At 42.8% G+C, this 23,521-nt stretch overlaps 1 protein-coding gene across 2 annotated transcripts in view; it reads right to left on the bottom strand.

Annotated features, from left to right (window-relative positions):
- Positions 1-23,521, bottom strand: part of NCOA2 (nuclear receptor coactivator 2) — a 1,980,807-nt gene that overhangs the window by 1,223,664 nt on the left and 733,622 nt on the right. For both annotated transcript variants that reach the window (XM_044067155.1, XM_044067157.1), the window contains exon 7: positions 16,073-16,250. In XM_044067155.1, coding sequence (XP_043923090.1) covers positions 16,073-16,250 — 178 coding nt within the window. The remainder of the gene's footprint in view (positions 1-16,072; positions 16,251-23,521) is intronic.

Raw genomic sequence — 23,521 nt, 5'->3', positions numbered from 1 at the left:
GTGACAACACTGTTTTCAAGGTTAAAGGGTGGAAAACCTTCCCCATAATTAGACTGTGACCCTTCCCTCAGGGCATGAGGCAAATTAACATAGTCCATGTCCGATACACTTTCATTCACTGTCCCCAAATTATTACCGACAGTAGGGGGATTAGGTAAAAGTTGTTTAACCAACTCAGTCAGCGTGTGAACACCGCTGAAAATCCTCATAGGAAACGGCAGGATTCCCTTCAGCCATGGTAGAAAAAAAACTAAGAAAGCCAAACAAACGAAAAAGTACAGTTTTGTACCTACCATAAATGTAGATGTCCGATAGGAATGCATCTGCAGTCCTTACAAATGGGTTGTCCTGTCGTCAGGCAGCCCTTCGGTCGGCCGGATTCCAAAGTCTGGGTCTGGCTTCGGCTGGTGTCGCACTTCACCCGACGTCATAGCTGTAGTTCTTCGGGTATAAAGGCATCAGCCGACGCCATTTTCCTCAGTGTTTCTTGCCCCAGATGCCAGGTGCCCTCTTGGAAGGCTAAATTTGGATAAATGCCAATGTTTCCAAATAGTAGAGAGCAAACACAAAAAATAAGCATGTATGTACATATATACAAACAAATACACCATGAAAGATCCCCCCCCAGCTAGCTATAAGATGGGCAAATACCCTAGGAGTACCACAGAGGGGAAGGCGGGTGGGTAATCCTGACTGCAGATGCATTCCTATCGGACATCTACATTTATGGTAGGTACAAAACTGTACTATGTCCTTCAAGGATGCATCTGCAGTCCTTACAAATGGGTAGAATACCACAGCCAAACTAGGGGAGGAGGAAAAAAGAGACAGATTATGGTGTAGTTAGGATCCCTTGCAAAACAGCAGTGGCAAAACCTGCTCGGGATCTAGAATATAAAGGTAAATTATAATGCTTGGCAAATGTATGCACGGAGGTCCAAGTTGCAGCCTCTATAATGTCCTTGGTGGCCACTCCTCGCAAGAAAGCTGTGGTAGTGGCTGTAGCCCTTGTAGAGTGAGGCCTGATGTTCTCTGGAGTTTTCTTTCCATGGTAGGAGTAACAAAATCTAATGCAATTTCCTATCCACTTGGAGATTGTTTGTTTTGAAATTGCTTTCCCTTCCCTTCCTGTTGCATATGCTACCAGTAGCTGGTCAGTTTTTCTATTGCTCTTGGTCCTGTCCAGGTAGTAGCGTAACTGTCTATGTACATCCAAGGCATGTAACAGTCTTTCTCCCCTGTTCTTTGGGTTTGGGAAGAATGTAGGTAGGTGGATAGCCTGATTTAGAGACACTCTGGATACCACCTTAGGCATAAATGTCGGATTTGTTCGCATGGACACTCTATCTTGATGGAAGATTAGGAAGGGTTGCACTGCCATTAATGCCTGTAGTTCAGAAACCCTTCTTGCTGAAGTGATTGCCAGCAGGAAAGCAGTCTTCCATAAGTATTGTAATTCTGCTGTTGCTGCTGGTTCGAAAGGAGGAAGTGTCAATTTTTCTAGCACAAAGTTCAAGTCCCATGCTGGCAATGGTGGTTTCCTAGGAGGCTTTACATTTTTGATTCCTCTCAGAAACTGCCTGAGCAGAGGATGTGAGAAGACAGGAGGATCCAGGCTGTATTCTGCTGAAATGGCTGATGCATGTATCTTGATGGAGGAATAGGACAGGCCTGAGTGGAAGAGCTCTGCCAAGTATTCCAGGATGTTGGCCATGTTTACCCGTGACACATCTTCTCCCTTTGCAGTACTCCAAATGAGATATCTTTTCCATTTTGCTGCATAATTTTTCCTTGTAGAGGGTCTGCAGCCTCAAGGATAATGTCTTTAACCCTTTGGGATAAATTTGGGTTAATTGATCTTATGTAATGTTCCAGGCAGTCAGCTGCAGAGTTTTCAGGTTTGGATGCAGGATGTTGTAATTGTTCTGTGTTAACAGCAGTGGAACCAGGGGTAGGGTCCATATTTGTTCCCGAGACATGCTCCTTAGTAATGGGTACCAATGTTGCCTTGGCCAGTCTGGAGCTATCAGAATGATCCTTGGACGGTCCTCTTTGATCTTCAATAGCACCTTGTGCATCAAAGGAAGTGGTGGGAATGCATATGCTGTCAGGTTTTTCCAACTGAAGGATAGGGAGTCCACCTTCCAAGCAAGTGGGTGGTACGTCCTTGTGCAGAATCTCTTTAGTTGGTGATTGTGTGGGGATGCAAATAAGTCTATTTCTGGGGGTCCCCATTTTCTTGTGATGGCTTTGAATATGTCCGGATGCAGCATCCATTCGTGGGCATCCGTGGTAGTTCTGCTTAATATATCTGCTAGAATGTTTTGTTTTCCCGGTACAAAAATTGCTTGTAACTGAATGTTGTAGCTCAGAGCCACATCCCATAGGTCCAGTGCCATCCGGCATAGGGGGTATGAATGCGTGCCTCCCTGTTTGTTGATGTACCACATAACTGTGGTGTTGTCTGTCCTTATCATCAACTGCCCTTCTCGGAGAAATGGTCTGAATGTCTGGATTGCCAATTTCACTGCCAGCATTTCCTTTAGATTTATGTGCAGGTGCAGCTGGTCTTGAGTCCATAAGCCTTGTATGCACTTGTCCAGCATGTGGGCCCCCCAACCGAGGTCTGAGGCGTCCGTTGTGATGGTTTGACTTGGTTGAATGCTGTAGAAGGGCAATCCTGTGTTTGATTGACAGGCCTGAGCCCACCATATGAACTCTTGCTTCAGGCATGGGATTAGTGGAATTTTGGTTTCTAGGCTGTGTTTGTGTTGAGACCATAAATTCTTCAGGTACCACTGTAGCTTTCTCATATGCAGTCTGGCATAAGGGACCAGTATTATGCAGGATGCCATGAAGCCCAGGGCTTGCAGTACTTTTCTTGCTGTTAGATGGTTCTGCTATGTTAATGCCAAGAAGTAGAGAGGAAGTTGCTCTTGCTTTTCCACAGTTAGGAATGCCATCTGCTTTGATGTGTCCAGCTCTGCACCCAAAAAGGTTATTCTTTGGGATGGTATCAGCCTTGACTTTTTTATATTGACTGTATATCCCAGGGCTTGTAGCAAGTAAATGACTCTTTCTAAGTCTTCTGCTAGCTTGTTTTTGTTGTCCGCTTGTATCAGGCAGTCGTCCAGGTAGGGATAAATCTGGATTCCCTGAAGTCTGCAATGAGCAATTACTGATGCCAGGCATTTCGTGAACACTCTGGGCGCAGTAGATAAGCCAAAGGGCAATGCTGAGAATTGATAATGCTCTGATCCTGCAAGAAATCTGAGGTATCTTCTGCAATTTTGTCGTATGGGGGCGTGCAGGTATGCCTCCTTGAGATCTAGAGTAACCAGCCAAGACTCCTTGCCCAGCATGGGAAGAAGCTGCTGTAGAGTCAGCATTTTGAATTTTGGAACAATGAGGAATGTGTTTTAAAGCGGACAGGTCGAGAATAGGCCTCCATTTTTTTCTCTTTTCTTGGTACCAGGAAGAGTCTGGAGTAAAATCCCTTTCCTTGTTCCATCGATGGTACCTTTTCCACAGCTCTCATCCTCAGTAATTGAGCTATTTGTTTTAGAGCTTCTGCCTTTTGATTTGGTGGTAGGTTTGGCATTCCTCTTTTTCCTGGTAGAGTATGGAAGTGAAACCTGTAACCTTGGTCTATAGTTTGCAAAATCCACTTGTCCCTTGTGATGTAATGCCAGTTCTTTGAAAATAAGGCTAGCTTTCCGCCTAAGGGTGCTTCTAGTTGTTCCCTGATAGGCGGTGCCAGAGCCAAGTCACTGTGATTGTCCTGTTGCAGTGGTGGTGGCTGTGTCTGTGCCTCGCTGGTTGTTGCCCTGCCACTGGCGTCCCCTGTAGGCACCCCTGGATTGGTTTCTGCCTCGAGCGCCTATTCCTGCCTCTCTGTGCTTTAGAGGAGTCTGGAAAGGACCAATTTTTGGAGGGCCAGTTCCTGCTAAACCTTGGAGGTTGGACCTGTAAGAAGTCTTTCACTGTTTGTACAAATTTTGCCTTCTCTTCCATTTTCTTCAGTACCTGCTGTGCAGGAGAACCAAATAAATTGACCTTGTCCATGGGAGCATCTAATAGTTTTGATTTGACATGGTCCGGCAAGGCCTGCTCTTTCAACCATGCATGCCTTCTGATAACTGTGCCAGTCATGGCTGATCTAAAGGAAGCCTCCAGTGCATCATAGCCGCATTTTAAAGAATGGTTACTAACTTGTTGAATGTTATGTACCATTTCCTGAACATATTTCTTATCCATAGGTTCATCAGAGGACAGTTTTTTTAACTGGTCTAGCATAAACTCTTGATATTGGATCATATGAAATTGACAGTTCAAGGCCCTAGCTGACAGAGTAGCAGAGGTGTAAACTTTTTTACCCCATCTCTCTAAGGACCTAGATTCCCTTTCAGAGGGGAGGGGATTTTTAGCAGAGGTAGATGCTACAGCCTTAGGCCCCTGGGAGATAGTCTCGGGATCTGCAAAAGGAGCCTTGTATAAATGGTGATGTGTGTCCGGGACCCTGTAGAACCTATCGGGCTTAGCAGGGGCCGGAGGTAATGAATCAGGAGCAGTACAAGCATCATTAAAAGCATCATCTACAACAGAAAGAACTGGAGGTATAGCTAAAGGCCTATGTTGTGGTAAATGCAAAAAGGTTCTAAGCCTTTTCCTGGAGTCTGAGAAATCTTGGCCCTGCCACTGAAATTGTTCCCTCATAGCATGCAAGGTTTCCCCAAAGGAAAATTCCTCAGGTGGAGAGGCAGAAGGGATGGACTCTTCAGCATCAGAGTCTTCGTAAGGAGAATAAGGAGCCTCTGTAGGGTCTGTATGTTCTGAATCATCAGAGGAATCATCTGTGGACACTGGCTCAGGGGGCTCTGCTCTAGGTCTCTTCTCTGGAGGAGGTTGAGAGGCCCTGTCTGGATGAGGTTGGGATCCCCTGATTAAAGAAATGAGATCCTCTGCCAGAGAAAGCATTTGGGAACTGGAGCTGGGCCTGTGAGAGGGGGGCTTAACAGGCACAGTCTTAGTAGCTTTAGCTGCTTTAGCCCTGGCAAAAGCCTTAATAGACATGGCTGCAGGAGGCCTAGCAGCTCCACGTGCAGGGGTTGAAATATCCAAGGGAATAGTGTCAGATAATTCCTGGGAAACCTGAACTGAAGGTTGGATTTCAGAAGCCGATTCTACCAGGTTAGAAGAGGCCTCGGTAGAAGGCATGTTTTCGGCTGAAGGAAGAACCGCTTGCTCGGTTTCGGCCGAAACCGAGACACTCGCGGTTTGCTTAACCGCGGTTTCGGGACCGCGAGTGTCGGTCCTTTTCCTTGCATTTTTTGGATATTTGTGTAGTCGGAGGATCCGACGGCATAATATAAGCAAAATCAGAGCCGAAAAACTGCTCAGCAAATTCCGACCGACGTCTAAGCGTCCGTCGGTTAAAAGAAGCACAGGCTAGACAAGCTGCTACGTCGTGGTCTGGGCCTAAACAAGGTAAGCAGTAAGAGTGGAAATCTTTATGAGGTATTTGTTTCCCACAAGTTAAACAGTTATTCACTTTTTCTGACATCGGCTGAGGCAAGAAAGAGTCCCCAACGGGTACTTAGCTTTTAGAAGTCTTCAAGTAGTATTCGGTAGTAGTAATCTCTGGTTCTGACCGACCGGCACTTGCGAACAGCTTCTGCTTCGGGCGCCACGTGGCAAGAAAGACTGGGGAAAATGGCGTCGGCTGATGCCTTTATACCCGAAGAACTACAGCTATGACGTCGGGTGAAGTGCGACACCAGCCGAAGCCAGACCCAGACTTTGGAATCCGGCCGACCGAAGGGCTGCCTGACGACAGGACAACCCATTTGTAAGGACTGCAGATGCATCCTTGAAGGACATCCAACCTTCACACAAAGTAACACAGGCTGAAATCCACTGATCCAAACATGACAATTTATTTAAAACATGAGACGAAGTAAGCACTTTCGTCTGGTGCATATAACCAGACTTCTAAAGACAACTAAAAACTGCATCCAAACCAATTTATAAAAGTCAGAATCACAATTAGTCACACTCCACCTACACTTAATAAGCACCAAAAAAGGAAAACCTTTAATGCTAGCCAAAATACATGGTGTAACTAAAAAAGCATCTCATATAAATCACTTTGTAGAATAAAATACCTGTATAGAAAAATACATATGTACATATTCTAAGATCAAAAATTTGCCATACAATAAATAACCTACTCCTTCATAGTATGTAACTTTTTTAAAAAATACACATACATTTATAAATAATTATACTAACATTATTATACAAAAAATATTAAAACATATAATTCTAAAAAGACATTTGACCTAGTCTATATCACATTTGAGTCAGGGACACCCTCTCTAACTAAAAAGATCTAATGTTGAAAATTTTTTTTTAATTACACTCTGAAAAAGTTAATAAAAATAGTTCTGACAAAAAGAAATGGTGTATGAAACAGTGTACTTTTACACTGGCAACACACAGTCTACCACTGCTGAGACATCAATGCTTCCAAAAAGAGAGCAGTCCATCAGATGCTCAATATCTACTGCCCCGGCCAATCATCCAGTGACTAGGGCTTGCTCCCGAAGTCAAGACACCTCAGTGACAGTAGGTCAAAAGCATCGAGATGCATTTTGAAGACTTAACAGAACCAAAACCTAAACCTTGTCACTACAATAAACAGAACATGCTGAAGGGATAGATTCCTGTCCCACAGACTTCCCATACTCTGGAACAAACTACCTATCTATATCAAACAAAGCTCCTCATTAGCACTCAAGAAAAATCTAGATGATTGGATGGGAAATAGGAAATTCACCCCGGGAATCACCTCTGTGGCTCTGCTCGACAGGAGCAAAGGAAAATAATTTTCTTGGGTGGTGAAAGCCAGGGTACCTTTTTGGCTAGGCTTACACAGGCCCTAGGGCCAATAGCCTAGTACCTGCCTATGAACCTATGAATCTATAACAATACAAGACAACAAATATTATTGCTATGACATCACTTCAGGTTAAAGACAAATGCATAGAGGGAACTGTTCAGCTTCTGTACAGACAAGATAGTTAATGATATGATGCTGGACTTTGACAAATTAAGCATATGCTGGACTAACTTAATTACAACAGCAAATCAAATGAATTAAACAACAAAAAATCATCTACTGGTTACTGCCTAGAGGGCAAAAAGCCTCTACATGAAAGTTATGTACCTACAATAATGATAAATCAGTATTGTCTGCTTCAGTCCTTCTCAGCTGATGGGTCTTTGGATCAGACTTCAGCCACTCTCCTGACTTTGAGATCCAAGGCTCAGGCTCCTCCTCTTACCCGTAATCTTCCTCCTAGCACTGATTTCCTTCAGATACATTTTGCCCGCTTTCTACAAGGATAATTATACCCCCACAAAAGGAACAAGCCCTGAAGATGCACAGAAGTACTAATGGAATACAGATCACAGCAATAATATCACCAGGCTCTTGTGGGATCGGTCTGGTTGCTTGAGAACCAAGGAATTATGAACTTAGATCTGGTAGGGGGATGGTGGGAAGGAAACTGAGGAGGACATAAGCAGACAATACAGATCTATTGTTATGGTAAGTACATAACTTTAGCGTCCAATGTTGTCTCTTCTGTCCACCCTCAACTGATGGGACAGATACTCCAGACTTTGGGGAGTCTCATGGAAGGATATTCCAAAGAAGGGATGATGCACAACACGTTCTAGATCTAGACTGCAGTCCAGTTTGTACTGAGATATAAAGGTGTGGGCATCAGACCAGGTAGCTAATGCTGCACGAATATCAATTGTTACACTCTGGAGGAAAAAATCAGATGAACTAGTGATTGCACTAGTAGAATGAGCCTTGGGAGTGTCAGGTAGAGACGGGCTCTTCTCCTCATATACATGGGAAATGCGTTAAGAAAGCCATCTTAAGAGACGTTACTTTTGAAACTCCTTTACTTGATTTTGCAAGAGAGAGAAATACAGCTGCTCAGTCTTTCTAATATTCTTTTTTTTAACCTTTAATGAATCATTTAAGACATAAGCAAACCTAAATTTATGTAAGAGAAGACCAACCACCATGTTCACAGGTACAAACATTATATAACATTCAATCCAACATTACATAAATCTATCAATTCCTTCCTTCCCTTCAACCTCACTCCTCTTCCAAAACATTATTCTGCATGTACTGTTCTCACAATTTCCATTCCACTTTTTCTACACAGTTTACTTCTACCCTTTTCTAAAGATCCCACTTCCAGTTCTTTTATCTCTGTTACAATATTCACGGCTACAGGTACAGCCAGATTAGACAGACTTCCATTTTCTACTAATTGCTTTTTTGGCAGCTAAGTCTTTCTAATATTCCTGGTATGGTGCATATAAAACCTGAGCTGTTAGTGCACATACAAAAGATGTATGTAGCATGTACACTCCCTTAATGGAAAAACTGAGAAAGAAAACAGGAAGACTGATGGCTTGGATCAGCAAAAAATCTGATGCTACCTTGGGAAGAAAAAAAGGGCTAGTCCTAAGCAATACCCTGACTTTGTGGAACACCAAATATGGAGACTTACAAGGAAGAGCGTGAAGTTTTGCGATCCTTCAAGCAGAAATAACCAATACTAGAAACAGTGTTTTCCAACAAAGATGCTTCAATTAGACTGTCACTGCAGGTTCATGAGGTCGTCTCATCAATGCCAGGTTCATGAGGTTGTCTCATCAATGCCTGAGGAAGAATAATGTCCCAGGGTAGGACAGGATCCTTGAGGAGAGGCCGTAGTAGGCAAGTGCTCCTTATAAAGGTCTTGAACAACTTCAAGGAAACAACTGGAGTTTGATTTTCTCCTATGTGAAAGCTGGAAATGGCCACTGAATGGACTTTGGACTGTGGAATTGCTAGCTCCATCATGAAAAAGACCAGCAGAAAATCTAATAAAGGAGAGAGATGAGATGAGCTGAGAAGAGGGTGCATGTCCCTGCTGTATGCTCCCAAATAGAAAATATTTTCCACTTGTTTCTGTATACTTTTCTGGTAGAAGGTCTCTGTAAAGCATTCAGGATATGTACAACCTTTGTAGAAACTATGCGGACACTTGAGGGCTGCAATGTCCAGGTGAGGTATCCCAGATGTGTGAGAGAAGGTCTGGAGCAGAGCTCCAGCACCCATGGTGGGCTGATCAGATAAGACCAAAGGATGAGAAACCACATCTGTCAAGGCCAAAAGGAAGCAATGAGGATCACTGTCACCTTGCTCCACTTTGCTTTATGCAGAAATTTTGGTATAAGCGCAGTGGAAGAATAAGCATGCAAGAGACCCGGGGGCCAACTGTGAAACATACCATCCCTCACTGGGGTATTAGGGCAAAGTAATACTGCATTAGGCATTGACGAGGGGTGGCAAACAGATCTTAGCAATGTTGGCCCCAGCGGTCAAAAATCTACCCCCCCAGTAGGGCTGAAGGACCAATCATGAGGTAGAAAAACAGAACTGCTTAACTTGTCTGTTAATACACTGGACTTTCCCAGGACATGCATTGCTATCTGAAAGTGTTGAGAAGACATCACCCACTGTCAAACCCTCACGGCCTCTCGACACAATGGACAACACCCCCCCACACACACAAACTTGCTGATGCACCAAATCACCAACATATTGTCTGGCTGGATGACAATCATACCCCTGGGGGAGGACATTTTGAAAAGTTTGCAAAAGTAGGAGGATTGCCTCATCTCCAGGACACTGATGTGAATACTGGTGTCTCTGAGAGATCAAGTGCCTTGGACCACTTTTCCCAAGGAATGCCCCAACCATCCCAGTTGGGTGGCCTGGGGGGGAAGTGACAACAAAAGAACCACCATGAAAAACTACTGGTGAGTTCTGCCACCACTGAATATAGCTTCTGCAAATCCGGATGAGGGGAAGTTCCCTGGTTCCCATCTCATCAACCACTGAAATGCACAGTCATTTGTAACAATGGCAGTAACAGTAAAAATACAGACCTAGAACAAGCTATCAAAGAGATAATACTAGCTAAAAACTAACTACTACCTGAAAGCCAGAAAGAATGGGTGAGAAACAACACTAACCCTCTAGAAGAGAAAGAAAATAAGAATTTTTTTAAATCTATGAGGATAGAAGGTTAAAAAAGAATATTACAGGGAAAACCCCCCAAAAAGAAATGAAAAAGGCAATCAAAAAAAAAAAAAAACAAAAATCACTTATCTGGCCTAAACTTTCTACAAGCACTAAGCCAAGAGATCCGCGTCTATAGTGTTCAAGCAACAAACAAGATCTGAGGTAATTCAGTGCTGTGAGGGGCATTATGGGTAAGGAGAGGAGTCAGAGTCTTGGATACAAAAGTACAGAGACTGGCTGAAGGTGAAACCATTCAGATGTGAAGACACATCAGTTGAGGATGGATGGAAGAGACAAAGTACAGCTGTGCGAACCCTCTATGACTGTAGATGTTTGAGTGTATTCGTTGTTGCAGTCCTGGCTTGTGAGATTTCCTGTCGTGGAAACCCTTTGCTGGCCCAACTACCAGAGAATATTTTCCCTTCCTTCTGAAGCTGACGGATGTCCTGTCCTAAGTCACTACGTTTGGATATAAAAGGTAGTCAGGCAGCTCAATGACCAAAGTACTTTCTTGCCACCAATAAGTAGAAGTCCTCCAAGTATGTCCTTGAGGTCAGGGGTCTGGGACCCTGATTCCAAAACAAGTGTAAAGGAGGAGGGGGCGATCTTGACTGAGAAAGTGAATGTCCTACCTATCCCACAGGCTAGAGGGGTGGAAAGAATATTGCAATAGTGAATACACTCCATGTACATACTCTTCATATTTCAATGTTGCAGTCGTGACTTGTAGGATGACTCCCAAACCTGAAAGGAGGGTGGAAGGAAGGATTAAGTAGAGCCAGTGATGCCTTGTAAAATGGCAGTGGCAAACCTTTCTCTGGACTTGGAAAAGGTAGGAAGATGGTAATGTTAATGAAGGTGTGCCTAGAGGACCAAGCAGCTGCTTATAAAATATCCTTAATGGCCACCCTTTAAAAAATACAGCAGAGGTAGCCATAACCTTAATGGAATGAATCCTCACAGCGTCAGGAATCTTCTTATCATGAAGACGTAGCAAAAGGAACTACAGTGGGAGATCCATTTGGAAATAGTTTATTTAGAAACTACTGGCAAAGGCTACAAAAAGTTGGTCTGACTTCCTGACATTCTTGGTTCTGTCCAAGTAGTAATGCAGGTGCCTACGCACATCCAAGAATGAAGGATCCTTTCCCCCTTGTTTTGAGGGTTAGGAAATAATGTAGGCAAGTGCCTGGTTTAAAAAAGTCTCTGTCACTACCTTGGACATCAAGGGTTGGTCCTAAGAGGAGCTCTGTTTGGGTGGAAAATTATGAAATGTTCCACAAACATAAGGGGCCTGAAGTGCTGACTCCCTTCTGGCTGGGGTAATGGCTAGTAGGAAGGCTGTCTTCCAGAGGACTTTTATATCAACAGAAGCTGCTGGTTTGAATGGTGGAAGGGTGACTCTCTCCAGAATGAAACTGAAGTCCCATGGGGGGAACAAGAGGTTTTATGGGAGGCCTAATGTGGACAACCCCTCTCAGGAACTGTTTCATGAGGTGGTGTGAAAAGAGAGGAGGCTGAGAAGGCAAATAGGCAAAAATAGCTGAAGGATGAATTTGTAGAGAGGTGTAGGAGAGATCTTTAAAAAAAATGCTAGTTAATTGTGACAGTATCAAAAAGGATCTAAGCTTGACCAGGGTTTTTTGCCTGTTTTGCCTGCACCAAATAATGAACCTTTTCCATTTGGTAGAGTAAAACTTCCTAGGGCTAGGTCTCCTGGCTTCTTTTAGATTGTCCAGGACCTGCTTCTCGAGCAGCAACCCCTTCCATGGATTCAACGTATCATCAAAACCGTCAATTTGAGTGGGTGCAATTTGGTGTGTATGACCGTCTCCCTGTTGTGCTAACAGGTCCACTTTCTGTGGCAGCAGATGTGGCTTCCTGCTCATTAGACTGAGCAACAGAAGGTACCAGTACAGCCTCAGCCAATCTGGAGCTATCAGAATTACCCTTGGCCCCTCTTCCCTTATTTTCAGCAAGACCCTGGATAGCAGTGGCACTGGGGTGAAAGCACAAAGGAATATACCTGCCCAAGAAAAGAAAAAGGCCATCTTCCAGGTTGACTTCATTTTGTTCCTGGAGCAAAACATTTCCAAGCTGGCATTTTCTTTGGTGGTAAAAATGTTTACCTGTGGCATGCATCATTTTTCAGCTATGCTGAGAAAAACTTCCTATTGCAGTTGCCACTCATGGGAGTCTGAAAAGCTCCTGCTGAGGTGATCAGCTAGTTGACTGGTTTCTACTGGTAGGTACTGTGCCATGAGGTGCAGCCCTAGGGAGTTGGCTGTTTCCCAAAGGTCCATGGCTAGGCATCAAAGGGGGAATTGCGTGGGTCACCCCTACTTGTTTTTGTACCACATAAATGTGGTATTGTCTGTTTTCCATTTCTTTTTGAAAGCAATAAGGCCTTTTTAGATTGTCAACAGTTCTTCTGGGTTAATGTGCTTAATTTTGAACTTGGAATCCTATCTGCCTTGAGTCTGGAAGTTGCTGTAGTGGACTCCCCAGTCTATTTCTGATTAATCTGTTGTCAGTTTGGCCCTGAGGGATGAACATGAAGGGAAGGCCCAGAATGAGGGCGCATACTTGGGACTCCCAAGGAAGAAGTTTTATTCTGAAAGTGAGAGACCAATAATGCTGGCACTGCAGATTGAGCTACCACTGCAATTTTTTCATATGTAGTCTGGCCAGCGGGATCATAAGGATGCAAGAGGCCATGTAAACCAGGGCCCTCAGATACACTCTGGCTTTGAGGTATTTCCTGACCAAGAACTTTTTGAAGTACAAAATTAGAACGGTAACCTTTTATAGAGGGAAGAAAGCCTTCTGAACAGCCAAATACAGTAAAGCTCCCAGAAACACAATCCTGTTTATCATGCTTGGGTACTGATGGTGAACTCCACTAAGGTTAGTTAGTATGTTTTGGGCATAAAGCAGATCTGTTTTGAGTTTTTCTAGGTTTGCTGACCTGAATGAGGCAATCGTCTAAGTAAGGGTAAATCTGAATTCCCTCAGTCCTGCAGAAGGCTATCAGCTGCGCTAGGCATTTTGTGAAAACCCTGGGTGCAGTACACAAGTTGAAGGGCAAAGCACAGAACTGCTAATGCCTCATACTTGCTCTGAACAGTAAGGACCTCCTGTGTGATTCCTCCATGGGGATGTGGAGGTATGTGTCTTTTAGATCTAAGGTTATCATGAAGGTGCTGGGGAAATCATAGGCAGTAGTTTTTGCAGTGTTAGCATTTTAAGTTTTGAGACCTGTTAAGCATTGGTTGAGCTCTTGACAGGTCTAGAACTGGCCTCCAGATACCTTTTTTTCTAGGTACAAGGAAAAGGCTGGAGTAAAACCCTCTTCCTTGTCAAGATGTTAGTACAGGTTCCACAGAGCCCTGAGTGCACATAATCTATATTTGGGTTAAGGTCTCTCCCTTTTGGTTTGGAGGAATATCTGAGATGACTAAGTGAATCAAGAGTTGTTTGAACTTGAGTTTGTACCCTCTTTGAATGGTGTTTAGAACCCACAAATCTCTGGTAATGAGGGTCCAATTTTTGTGGAATAGGGATAGTCTCCCCACCAGCCTGGGGGGACAGTGAAGAAAAGGAGAAGGGGAAGGGAATGTCACGTAAGAGACATGATCTCTCCCTGCTAGGTCTCTAGGGGAAAAAAATCCCATTGGCCCACTGGGGTCTGTTTGCCACTGTCTTGGCCACTGCTGCTGTCTTTGGCTCCTTTCTCCAATGTCTCCTTTGTTTCGGCTTAAACTGGGGGGCTGGAAAGGAACAATGTTTGGTAGGGTAATTCCAGCTGAAATGAGGAGGTTGGACATGAAGTAAGTTCTTGACAATCTGCATGGATTTCATCTTATTCAGCCTCAGCCTTAGGACCAAAAAAAGTCTTTGCCCAAGGTGGCATTCAGGAAACTGGATTTGAAATGTTCAAGAAGGGACTGCTCCCTTATCCAGGCATGTCTTCTAGCGACATATCCTGTGGCTGCTGTTCTGCTGGAGACTTCCAATGTATCACAGCCGCAGTGGAGAGAATGCATAGCCACCTGACAGCACGAGATGCATAAGTCCATTAATTCCTTTGAGAAGGCTTTATTTTCAATTTGGTCAAAAATGGTTTCCTGGTACTTCACCATATGAAACTGGCAGATCAAAGCCCTCATGGCAAGGGTAACAGCGACGTATCTTTCCAAACATGTACAAGGCTCCGTTTTCCTTGTCTGTTGGTAAAAGACTTTTGGAAGAGCTAGTTTTTATGCCCTTAGGGCCCTGAGTCACCACCTTCGGGACCTGTCACAGGATTCTTAAAAAGGAGTTTGTGGGAATCTCGAACTTATCTATCAGGTTTTCGAGGGACAAGGGGAAGAGAGTCTGGTTATAAAGAGGAATTCAGGAAGACACCATTTACCACCTCAAAGACTGGAGGAAGAGCAAGGGATCTATGCTCAGGGAGATTTAGGAATTCCCTAACCTTTTTCTTGGATGGGGAGTAGTCCTAAGCTTCCTATATGAACTGCTCCCTCAGAATATGGAATGTTTAACCAAGGGAAATATCCTTGGGGGAGCCTGAGGCAAGGCTCTCCTCATAGTCAGAATCCCCACAGGAAACCATAGATACACCCTCCTCGAAGGTAGATTCATCAGGATCAAAATCATCCTTTGAATCAGAAGTGTCAGAAAATTCCTGGTGTGGGGTTTACCTCTTTCTTTTAACAGGGGGACACTTCTGGAGGAGGGAGCCGTCTGGATCTGACCGAGGAAATCAAATCCTAAGCTAACCTCACTAGGTCTTGTTGGTAGTCCTGAGAGTGACAGCCAGCAGGTCTAGGCTGAATAAAGGTGGGTGTAGCTTTTTTGTGACAGGCCTTAGGTTATGGCCTAAGGCCAACCTCTGCACTAGGACCTGAATGAACAACAGACTCCTGTGAGCAGTAGCCAAGGTGATCTCCTGACAATGCAATGAGCCATTGTTGGTTTTAGAGCAGTCATCGAAAGCTGAAGCCTGTGAAGCTGCCCCAGACCCAACTGGTGAGCTAAGTTCTTTGGCTTGTAAGGAAGCAGAGGGACCTGGAGGCATATCAGACTCCAAATGGGTCATGATAGAAATCTGTGCCACCGTCGCCAAAGGAGGCTGCAAAGACGCCTCACCACCTTTGATAATCACAAGTCTAGGAGGACTGGCCAATGCTGAAAGGGTGTCGTCTAATGCCCTAAATCTGAAGCACTTTTCCTTACTCCGCCTAGGAAGATCTACTTCAGCTCAGCTGGCAGACAACATGGTATGCGAAGGCCCAGACAACTCACTGAAATGTTTAGCAAGAAACTCAGCCCTACTCTCGATAGTTCTGCTTTTAAAGTGAGAACAAAACTTATTGTTAGGAACATCATCAAAAAAGAATTTAAGTCCTGGTGTGGCATCTGTTTACACAGCGAAGACATTTAACTTTGTCTGACATTAGTCAAAAAGCACATGAAAAGTTCCCCAATGAGTACTTAGCTTTAGATGGTGTTATTTCCCTTGTGCAGGCTGATCAATGCACTGACTAGCAGTCTGCATCAGGCTCTGATGAAACAAAAGAACTGTGATCATGGCACCTGATGAAACCCTTTATACCCAAAAGTAGTGACATTAGACAGGATCCACTGCCTTCAAGAGGGGGGGGGGATATTCTCTGGTAGTAGGGCCCGTCAAGGGCTTTCATGGCAGGAAATCCCACAAGTCAGGACTGCAACACTGAAAAACGAACATCACTGTATCCTGTGCTTTATACTGGACTCTCAGAATCATAGGGTGAATACATAACCAATTAGAACTACTTGCACAACAATTCTAAAATACATTTTAGCACTCCATATGCTTTCACACAAACCAGAACCTTGCTGCATACTTTCATGACAACTTACCTAAAGACTTAGGAAGCAGGTATTTGATGAATTCTGCATGGTCCCCAACATGTAGTATGCTGTATACGCAGGTGTTCATCAACTCTTCTTGGTTGTATTTCAGGTACTGGGTCACATTTTCAGACACAAACACAATATTACCTTCCCGATTCACAACAAAGAAGAAGCCATCTAATGCCTACAAATAAAAAAAAAACATGTTAATTACCAATCAAAGACAACAAATTTATGCAATTACCAAGAACTGGAAAAAAGACTTCACAACTCTAATATTGATACAACCCCCCCCCCCCATTTTGTACATGGATTGAGGTGTCATAACAGTGACCATCACCTACAGCCAATGTTCACACCAAAGAGTTTATAAATATAACCACTGCTGTGTGTCAGAGAGAAATGAACACAATGAAACTGATACTGGAGGAAATTGTCTCTATTATCATAAAAATATCAAAATAATTTTCTGTGATAAATACTATGAGATGCTAGCTCTTACTTTGCTTTAACAATATTAAGTTTTAGGCAGGTAAGATGTACATTACCTGTATTTTTTATGTTTTGTATGATACAAATTAATAAATGCTTTTTTATGTAAATAGTTACAATGTTGACTATTTAGAGTTTTGCTTGATACTATACGATTTATATATTTTTTGCTTCATTATGAATATTATTCACCTACGCTGTTTAAAATTTTAATAAAAGGTTTTGGAGAACAAAAACAAATTCAGAGAAAACAAAATAGTAGAAATGTGCAATTGTGCATACATTTTCAATACTATTTCTTCTTACTAAGGGCTGTAAGGTCATGGAGCTTTTCCTACCAAACAAAAGGTTCAAGGAAGGAACCAGATCCAGATGTGATGTTATCTATTGCATGGTGTGCTACTATTCTTACGATTAAGGTAAATGTTATCACTTTATGTCAGCCTGAGAAGTGCATCACTGAAAAGTATCGACAGAATGCAGACCCTGTTGTTAGAACACCAAACAAGCAGAGTGGGGATGACTGCCACAGAGAAGCCAAAAAAAGACCTTACAGTAAAAGTACACAGTCAAAGCAGCAGCTGGATCTTTTAGTTGTTACTCATTCAAAGTTGTAGATACTACTACTGGCAAGTCTTCCATCACCATCTTTCCCCCAGTCCTTGCTCACTAAAATTAAGGTAACATGACTTCGTAAGAAAGATTCTTCTCATCTAATGGGAGTTCACAAAGAAAAGAAAACCGCATGCAGTCTACAAAGCAGTATTAACAAAAGATGAAGAAAAAAATGCACGTGTGTGGTGGCTTAGACCTGTAGACATGTATTCCATAAGCATGCCTCTCAACTGTCCAGATTTTGCCTCATATTTTTGGTCTGCTGAGTATAAAAACTATGGTTTTCTGGCAAATCCCTCAGGATTGAGTTCATTAAATAATGATATACATTTCAGTTTCACACTTCATATCCTTCGGAAAATGCATGCTAATACAAATCCTGTAATTCTAAAAACGTTCTAATTTTATAAGAATATCAAATCTGACCCTATTTTTGGACCTTTGTCCCCCCATTATTTTTGGCTTTGTCCAGATTTCTTGTGCTAGGAAGTTGTCAGGTATTCTCATAAGGACCTAAAACGGAAGAGCTAAGTTCCAGATATGTACAGATTCAAAATGGCTCTCATTTTTTTTAACAGCTTATATCTGGGTGGGAGGGATAGCACAGAGTAAATAAATCAGAGGAAATATCATAACCACAAAATTGCAAATATAAATTAAACTAAACCAAACATGTACTTTACAAGACGTCTATACCAAAGAAATTACAGTTGTGTACACTTACCATAAATGTAGATGTTCGAGTGTATTCACTGTTGCAGTCATTACATTAGGGTAATCTGCTGGCAGGCTGCCCTCAGTCGGCCTGAATATCAAAGTCTTGTTTCCTGTGTCAGTTGCTGTCTCCTCTTCCATGGCATCAGGTCGTCAGGGGTATAAAACATGCAGCCGACACCATTTTATTCAGTTTTTCTTGCCTCAGATGTCAGGTGCCCCCAAATGGGGACCAAAATATATATATATATATATATATATATATATATATATATAAAACAGCAATATATATGTAAATGCACCTTTAGCAACATAAACTTTACCTTCATCTAAAAGCAAATACACCACAAAGGCTTTAGAATACAGTGAAGGAAAGAGAAGTTGTAGAAAAAAGGAGGATGGCGGGTGGGTAACCCGGACTGCAACAGTGAATACACTCGACCATCTACATTTATGGTAAGTGTACACAACTGTACTATGTTCTTAGTGTTTCACTGTTGCAGTCATTACATTTGGGTAGAATCCCAAAACTACGGATGGGAGGATGGAACTAAATAGCATTAGGAGTGGCTATAAGGCCTTGTAGAACTGCAGTGGCAAAGTCTGCCCTGGACTTAGGGAAGAAAGGCAGATGACAATGCTTTGTAAAAGTATGAACAGAGCTCCAAGTAGCAGCTTTTAGAATGTCTTTGGTTGGAACTCCTCTGAGAAAGGCTGCTGAGGTAGAGGCAGCCCTGGTGGAATGTGACCCGATTCCCTTGGGCACTGGTTTACCATGATGCAAGTAGCAGAAACGAATGCAGTGGCTTATCCACTTAGAAATAGTCTGCTTTGATATAGCCTTCCCCTCTGATCCTGCAGCAAATGCCATCAGTAGTTGCTCAGACTTTCTTAGAGATTTGGTCCTGTTTAAATAGAATCTTATTTGTCTGTGTATGTCCAATGAATGCAGAATCCGCTCCCCCTTGTTCTGTGGATTAGGGTAAAATGTTGGCAGGTGAATAGTTTGGTTAAGAGCCACACTGGATACCACCTTAGGCATAAAAGAAGGATTGGTCCTGAGGAACACCCTGTCCGGGTAAAATGTAATAAAAGGCTCCACAGCCATGAGGGCCTGTAGTTCTGAAACCCTTCTTGCTGAAGTGATTGCCAAAAGGAAAGCTGTTTTCCAAGATAAAAACTTTATATCCGCAGTAGCTGCTGGTTCAAAAGGAAGTAGGGTGAGTTTTTCCAGCACAAAATTGAGGTCCCATGCAGGAGTTGGTGATCTTCTGGGAGGCCTTAACTTTTTGGCCCCTCTAAGACACTGTTTTAGCAGAGGATGAGAAAAGATGGGAGGCTCTGTGTTGTAATGAGCTAAGATGGCAGAGGCATGGATTTTTATTGAAGAAAAAGATAAGCCCTTCTCAAGCATCTCAGTCAAGTATTGTAAAATCTGAGAAATATCTGGTTTTGCTGTGTCCATTCCTTGTGCTTGGTTCCAAGCACAGAATCTCTTCCATTTATCAGCAGCATAAGATTTTCTAGTACTAGGCCTTCTGGCTTCCAAAATGACATCCATCACAGATTTACTGAGAGGTGTTGTTTGAATATTTACATAATCAGCCATGCTGTCAGGTTCAGAGTTTTCAGCTGAGTGTGCAGAATTTGACTGTTCTGCTGAGACAGTAGATGAGGTATCTGTGGCAAGTACCAAGGAGGGAGTTGAGACATATTCCTTAGAATTGGGTACCAGTGCTGGAGAGGCCAGTCTGGGGCAATTAGGATCATTTTTGTTTTTTCCTGTCTGACCTTTAGTAAGACCTTGGGGAGAAGAGGCAGAGGAGGAAAGGCGTAGACGGATAGGTTTTCCAACTGAAGGATAGGGCATCCACTTTCCATGCTTGTCTGTGATAAGTCCTTGTGCAGAATTTGTCCAGTTGATAATTTTGGGGAGAGGCAAATAGATCTACGTCTGGGATCCCCCACTTCTGTGTTACCATGTTGAAGACTTGTGGATCTAGTTTCCACTTGGTGAGGGTCCATGAGATTTCTGCTTAGGTCGTCTGCCAGAGTATTTTGTTTTCCTGGCAGGAATTGGGCTTGGAGATGTACTTGGTAAGTCAAGGCTGTGTCCCACAATGCCATGGCTAGTCTGCAAATGGGGTAGGAATGTGTACCCCCCCCTGCTTGTTTATGTACCACATATACCCCCCCTGCTTGTTTATGTACCACATAACCGTGGTGTTGTCCGTCTTTATCAGTAGTTGTCCTGGATGAAGTAAGTCCTTGAAGGCTGTCAGGGCATTCTGAACAGCTAACATCTCTTTCTGGTTGATATGCAGATGTATTTGTTTTGGGTTCCATATGCCCTGAATGCATCTCCCTGCCAGGTGGCCCCCCCCCCCCCAAGCATAGTCTGATACGTCTGTAGTTAGGGTTTGGGTGGCAGGGGGTAGAGTGAAAGACCGTCCCTTGTTTTGGTGACATGTCTCTGCCCATCAAAGAAACTCCTGTTGTAGGCAGGGAATGAGAGGAATCATTGTTTCCAAACTGTGACAATGTTGACTCCATAAACTTTTTAGGTACCATTGAAGTTTCCTCATATGCAGTCTTGCATATGGAATTAGTAGAATGCAGGATGCCATGAACCCCAAAGCCTGCAGAATTTGTCTTGCAGATAACTGGGTTTTTGTTGCCATCTGTTTGAAGTATATAGTCAGTTGCTTTTGTTTGTCTGGCATAAGGTAAGCCATCTGGGCAGTTGTATTAAAGTTTGCACCCAGGAATGTAATTTTTTGAGAGGGTACCAGTTGTGATTTCTTTCCGCTTATTGTGTACCCTAGGCATGTTAGAAGCCTTTTTACAAATGCCAGATGTTGAAGAAGAATGTCCTTGTTTTCTGCTTGAATGAGACAGTCGTCCAAGTAAGGATAGATCTGTATGCTTCTTTGTCTGCAAAATGCAATTACTGGTGCTAGGCACTTTGTAGAGACCCCAGGCGGAGTAGATAAGCCAAAGGGCAGTGCAGAGAATTGGTAATGCATAAAACCTGCCTTGAAGCGGCGGTATCTTCTGCACTATTCCCTTATTGGGATATGCAGGTATGCCTCAAGTCTAGAGTCACTAACCAAGCGTTCTTGCCCAGCATGGGCAGTAGCTGTTGTAAAGTCAGCATTTTGAATTTTGGAATGTCCAAGAACGTGTTCAAAGTCGATAAGTCCAGTATTTGATTCCAGGCATTGTCTTTTCTGGGTACCAGGAACAGTCTTGAATAAAAACCTTGCCCTTTTTCCTGTTCTGGTACTGGTTGAATAGCCCCCATATACATGAGGGATGTAACATGTTTCTGAGCCTCTGCCCATTGATTTTGTGGCAGATCTGGCCAACCGTTTGGAATTGGCAAAGTATGGAAATGAAACCTGATCAAGGTAATTAAATCCTCAGCCATTTTGATCATTTGTTTTTTAGGCATAGGGGCCTGAGCACGTGGCTCATGCGTCAGTTTTTTAGACTTAGAAGTTGTTTTTGAAGCTGGCGTCTGTTTTTATATAGAAATGTTGAGGTCTGAAAACACCCTCAGAAGCCGGTGCCTGCTCAGCGGCTCCAGACCCATCCGAAGGAGAGACACCCGCGGGTTCAATACTCTGAGAATCTCGCGGCATACCGGACTCCGCATGGGTCTCGGTAGAGGCCTGCGACTCAAATGTAGCGGGTATCAGGGGCTGCAAAAGCACCTCACTGAGTACCGGTGAACCGGCGACTGGCTTAGGAGAAGCTTAGTCATCTGTTTTGGACCTCGATGGTCTGTCTCTATTTTTCTTTGCATTTTTTGTGAACTCCGGTAGTCGTATTGCTATCCGACGACATTTCAGGGTAATTAAATCTGGATCCAAAATATTTTGAAGCAAAAATATACCGACGCTTAATAGTGCTTTGGTTAAATCTAGCACAAAACCAACAAGGCATGTTATGATCTGGGCCTAGGCAAGGAATACAGTACAAATGAAAATCCTTATGAGGTATTTGCTTCCCACAAGTAATGCAATGTAAGGAGCAAGAAAAAGTTTCCCCAACAGAGTACTTAGCTTTAATTGAAGACTTCGGTTCTGAAACTCGAATGTGAAAATTTCAGTTGTCGGCCGACCGGCACTTCCGAACTGCTTCTGCTTCGGGCACTGCGCAGCAAGAAAGACTGAATAGAATGGCGTTGGCTGCATGTTTTATACCTGACTACCTGACGTCATGGAGGAGAAGACAGCAACCGACGCAGGACCCAAGACTTTGATAATCAGGCTGACTGAGGGCAACCTGCCAGCAGATTACCCTAATGTAATGACTGCAACAGTGAAACATGAAGAACATCTTCGTAAATGCAGAAGTGTGGCTCAACATGACAACACAAAAATCTGAGGTTCCATCCATACCTGAAACACCAGTCAATCATATCTATATAAATATATGTGGTATACATAAGCGTTGGGAGTACGATGCGTGAAATATTTGATACTGCAAGATTAGGGAATGAGGCAAGTGGCTTGTCACTTATCAAGAAAACTATTCTCTAAATTTACACTATCGGACATTTCATGTGTCGAAATAGCTAGACTCTAACATACTCATACTTCATTTTTTTATTTAAATTTACTTCTGTAACAGCATAATTTGTGTAAGTTCTGCACTGAATACAACTTTAACAGCTTCTATAGGTTTTTACAGTGTATCTATGGGTGGTTTTCTACTCCAATTCTGAGGAGATATCTTTTTCTTTAACTTTAATAGTGGGGTACATTATGGGTGGTGGTATGTGAGGCTTATGTTAGAACAAGTTAGTTTTGTTTATCTTAGTTCATTTTTAATATCGGGTATATTTTGATGTAATGACATTTTCCTATTGACATACTTTTTTAATAAGGCTGGATTTACAATGTCAAGGGTAACTTGGGTTGGACAGTCGTGAAATGAGGTATGGTATTTATTTATTTTTTTAGTGTATCCAGTGTTTGCATACTTTTTTTTAACTCTGCTTAACAGGGTGCTACAGTGGCATTTCTGATTTCACAGGGAGTAGATGACAATTCTCAGGATGGTTAACTGCAAAATTCTTAGTTATCCTAATAGCAAGGATCAGGCAAAGTGTGATTAAAAACACGTATATTGTGCATCATGTAGCCAATTTTATTTACAATGTTGGTTCATGGTGAAAACATTACCTGCATTTCTGGTATATCCCCAAGAATGCATATGTATTCTTGGCATGACAGCAGTATGTTTACCTACTGCCTTGGCATGATATTAACACTACTAAAAACATCTTATACCAACTATTCTTATTGCTACTTACTAAATCTAAAGTAAGACCATCACTCAATGCAGAAACAAAGTAAAACAAAACACAGACCTTCCAAATGTTATAGACAACCTAAAACAACCCCAAACAAAATATATACAGATTACAGAGAAACAAGAAATGTGGACTGCATCTTCCTGTCACTTCAATGGGGGGTGGGAGCCTTTATACATAAACCACTCACACAATGCCTTCCAAAATAAGCCATATCTAAATCAACCAAAGGAAACAAATTTTAAAAGCCAAAATTTAAAAAAATTACTGCAGCTAGCCAATCAGAAAACAGCATCACTAACAAAACAGAC

Source organism: Protopterus annectens, chromosome 3.part1 (assembly GCF_019279795.1).
Source record: "Protopterus annectens isolate FY-2018-M chromosome 3.part1, PAN1.0, whole genome shotgun sequence".
In the NCBI taxonomy this organism is placed as follows: Eukaryota; Metazoa; Chordata; order Ceratodontiformes; family Protopteridae; genus Protopterus; species Protopterus annectens.
This window is presented reverse-complemented; position numbering and strand designations above follow the sequence as displayed.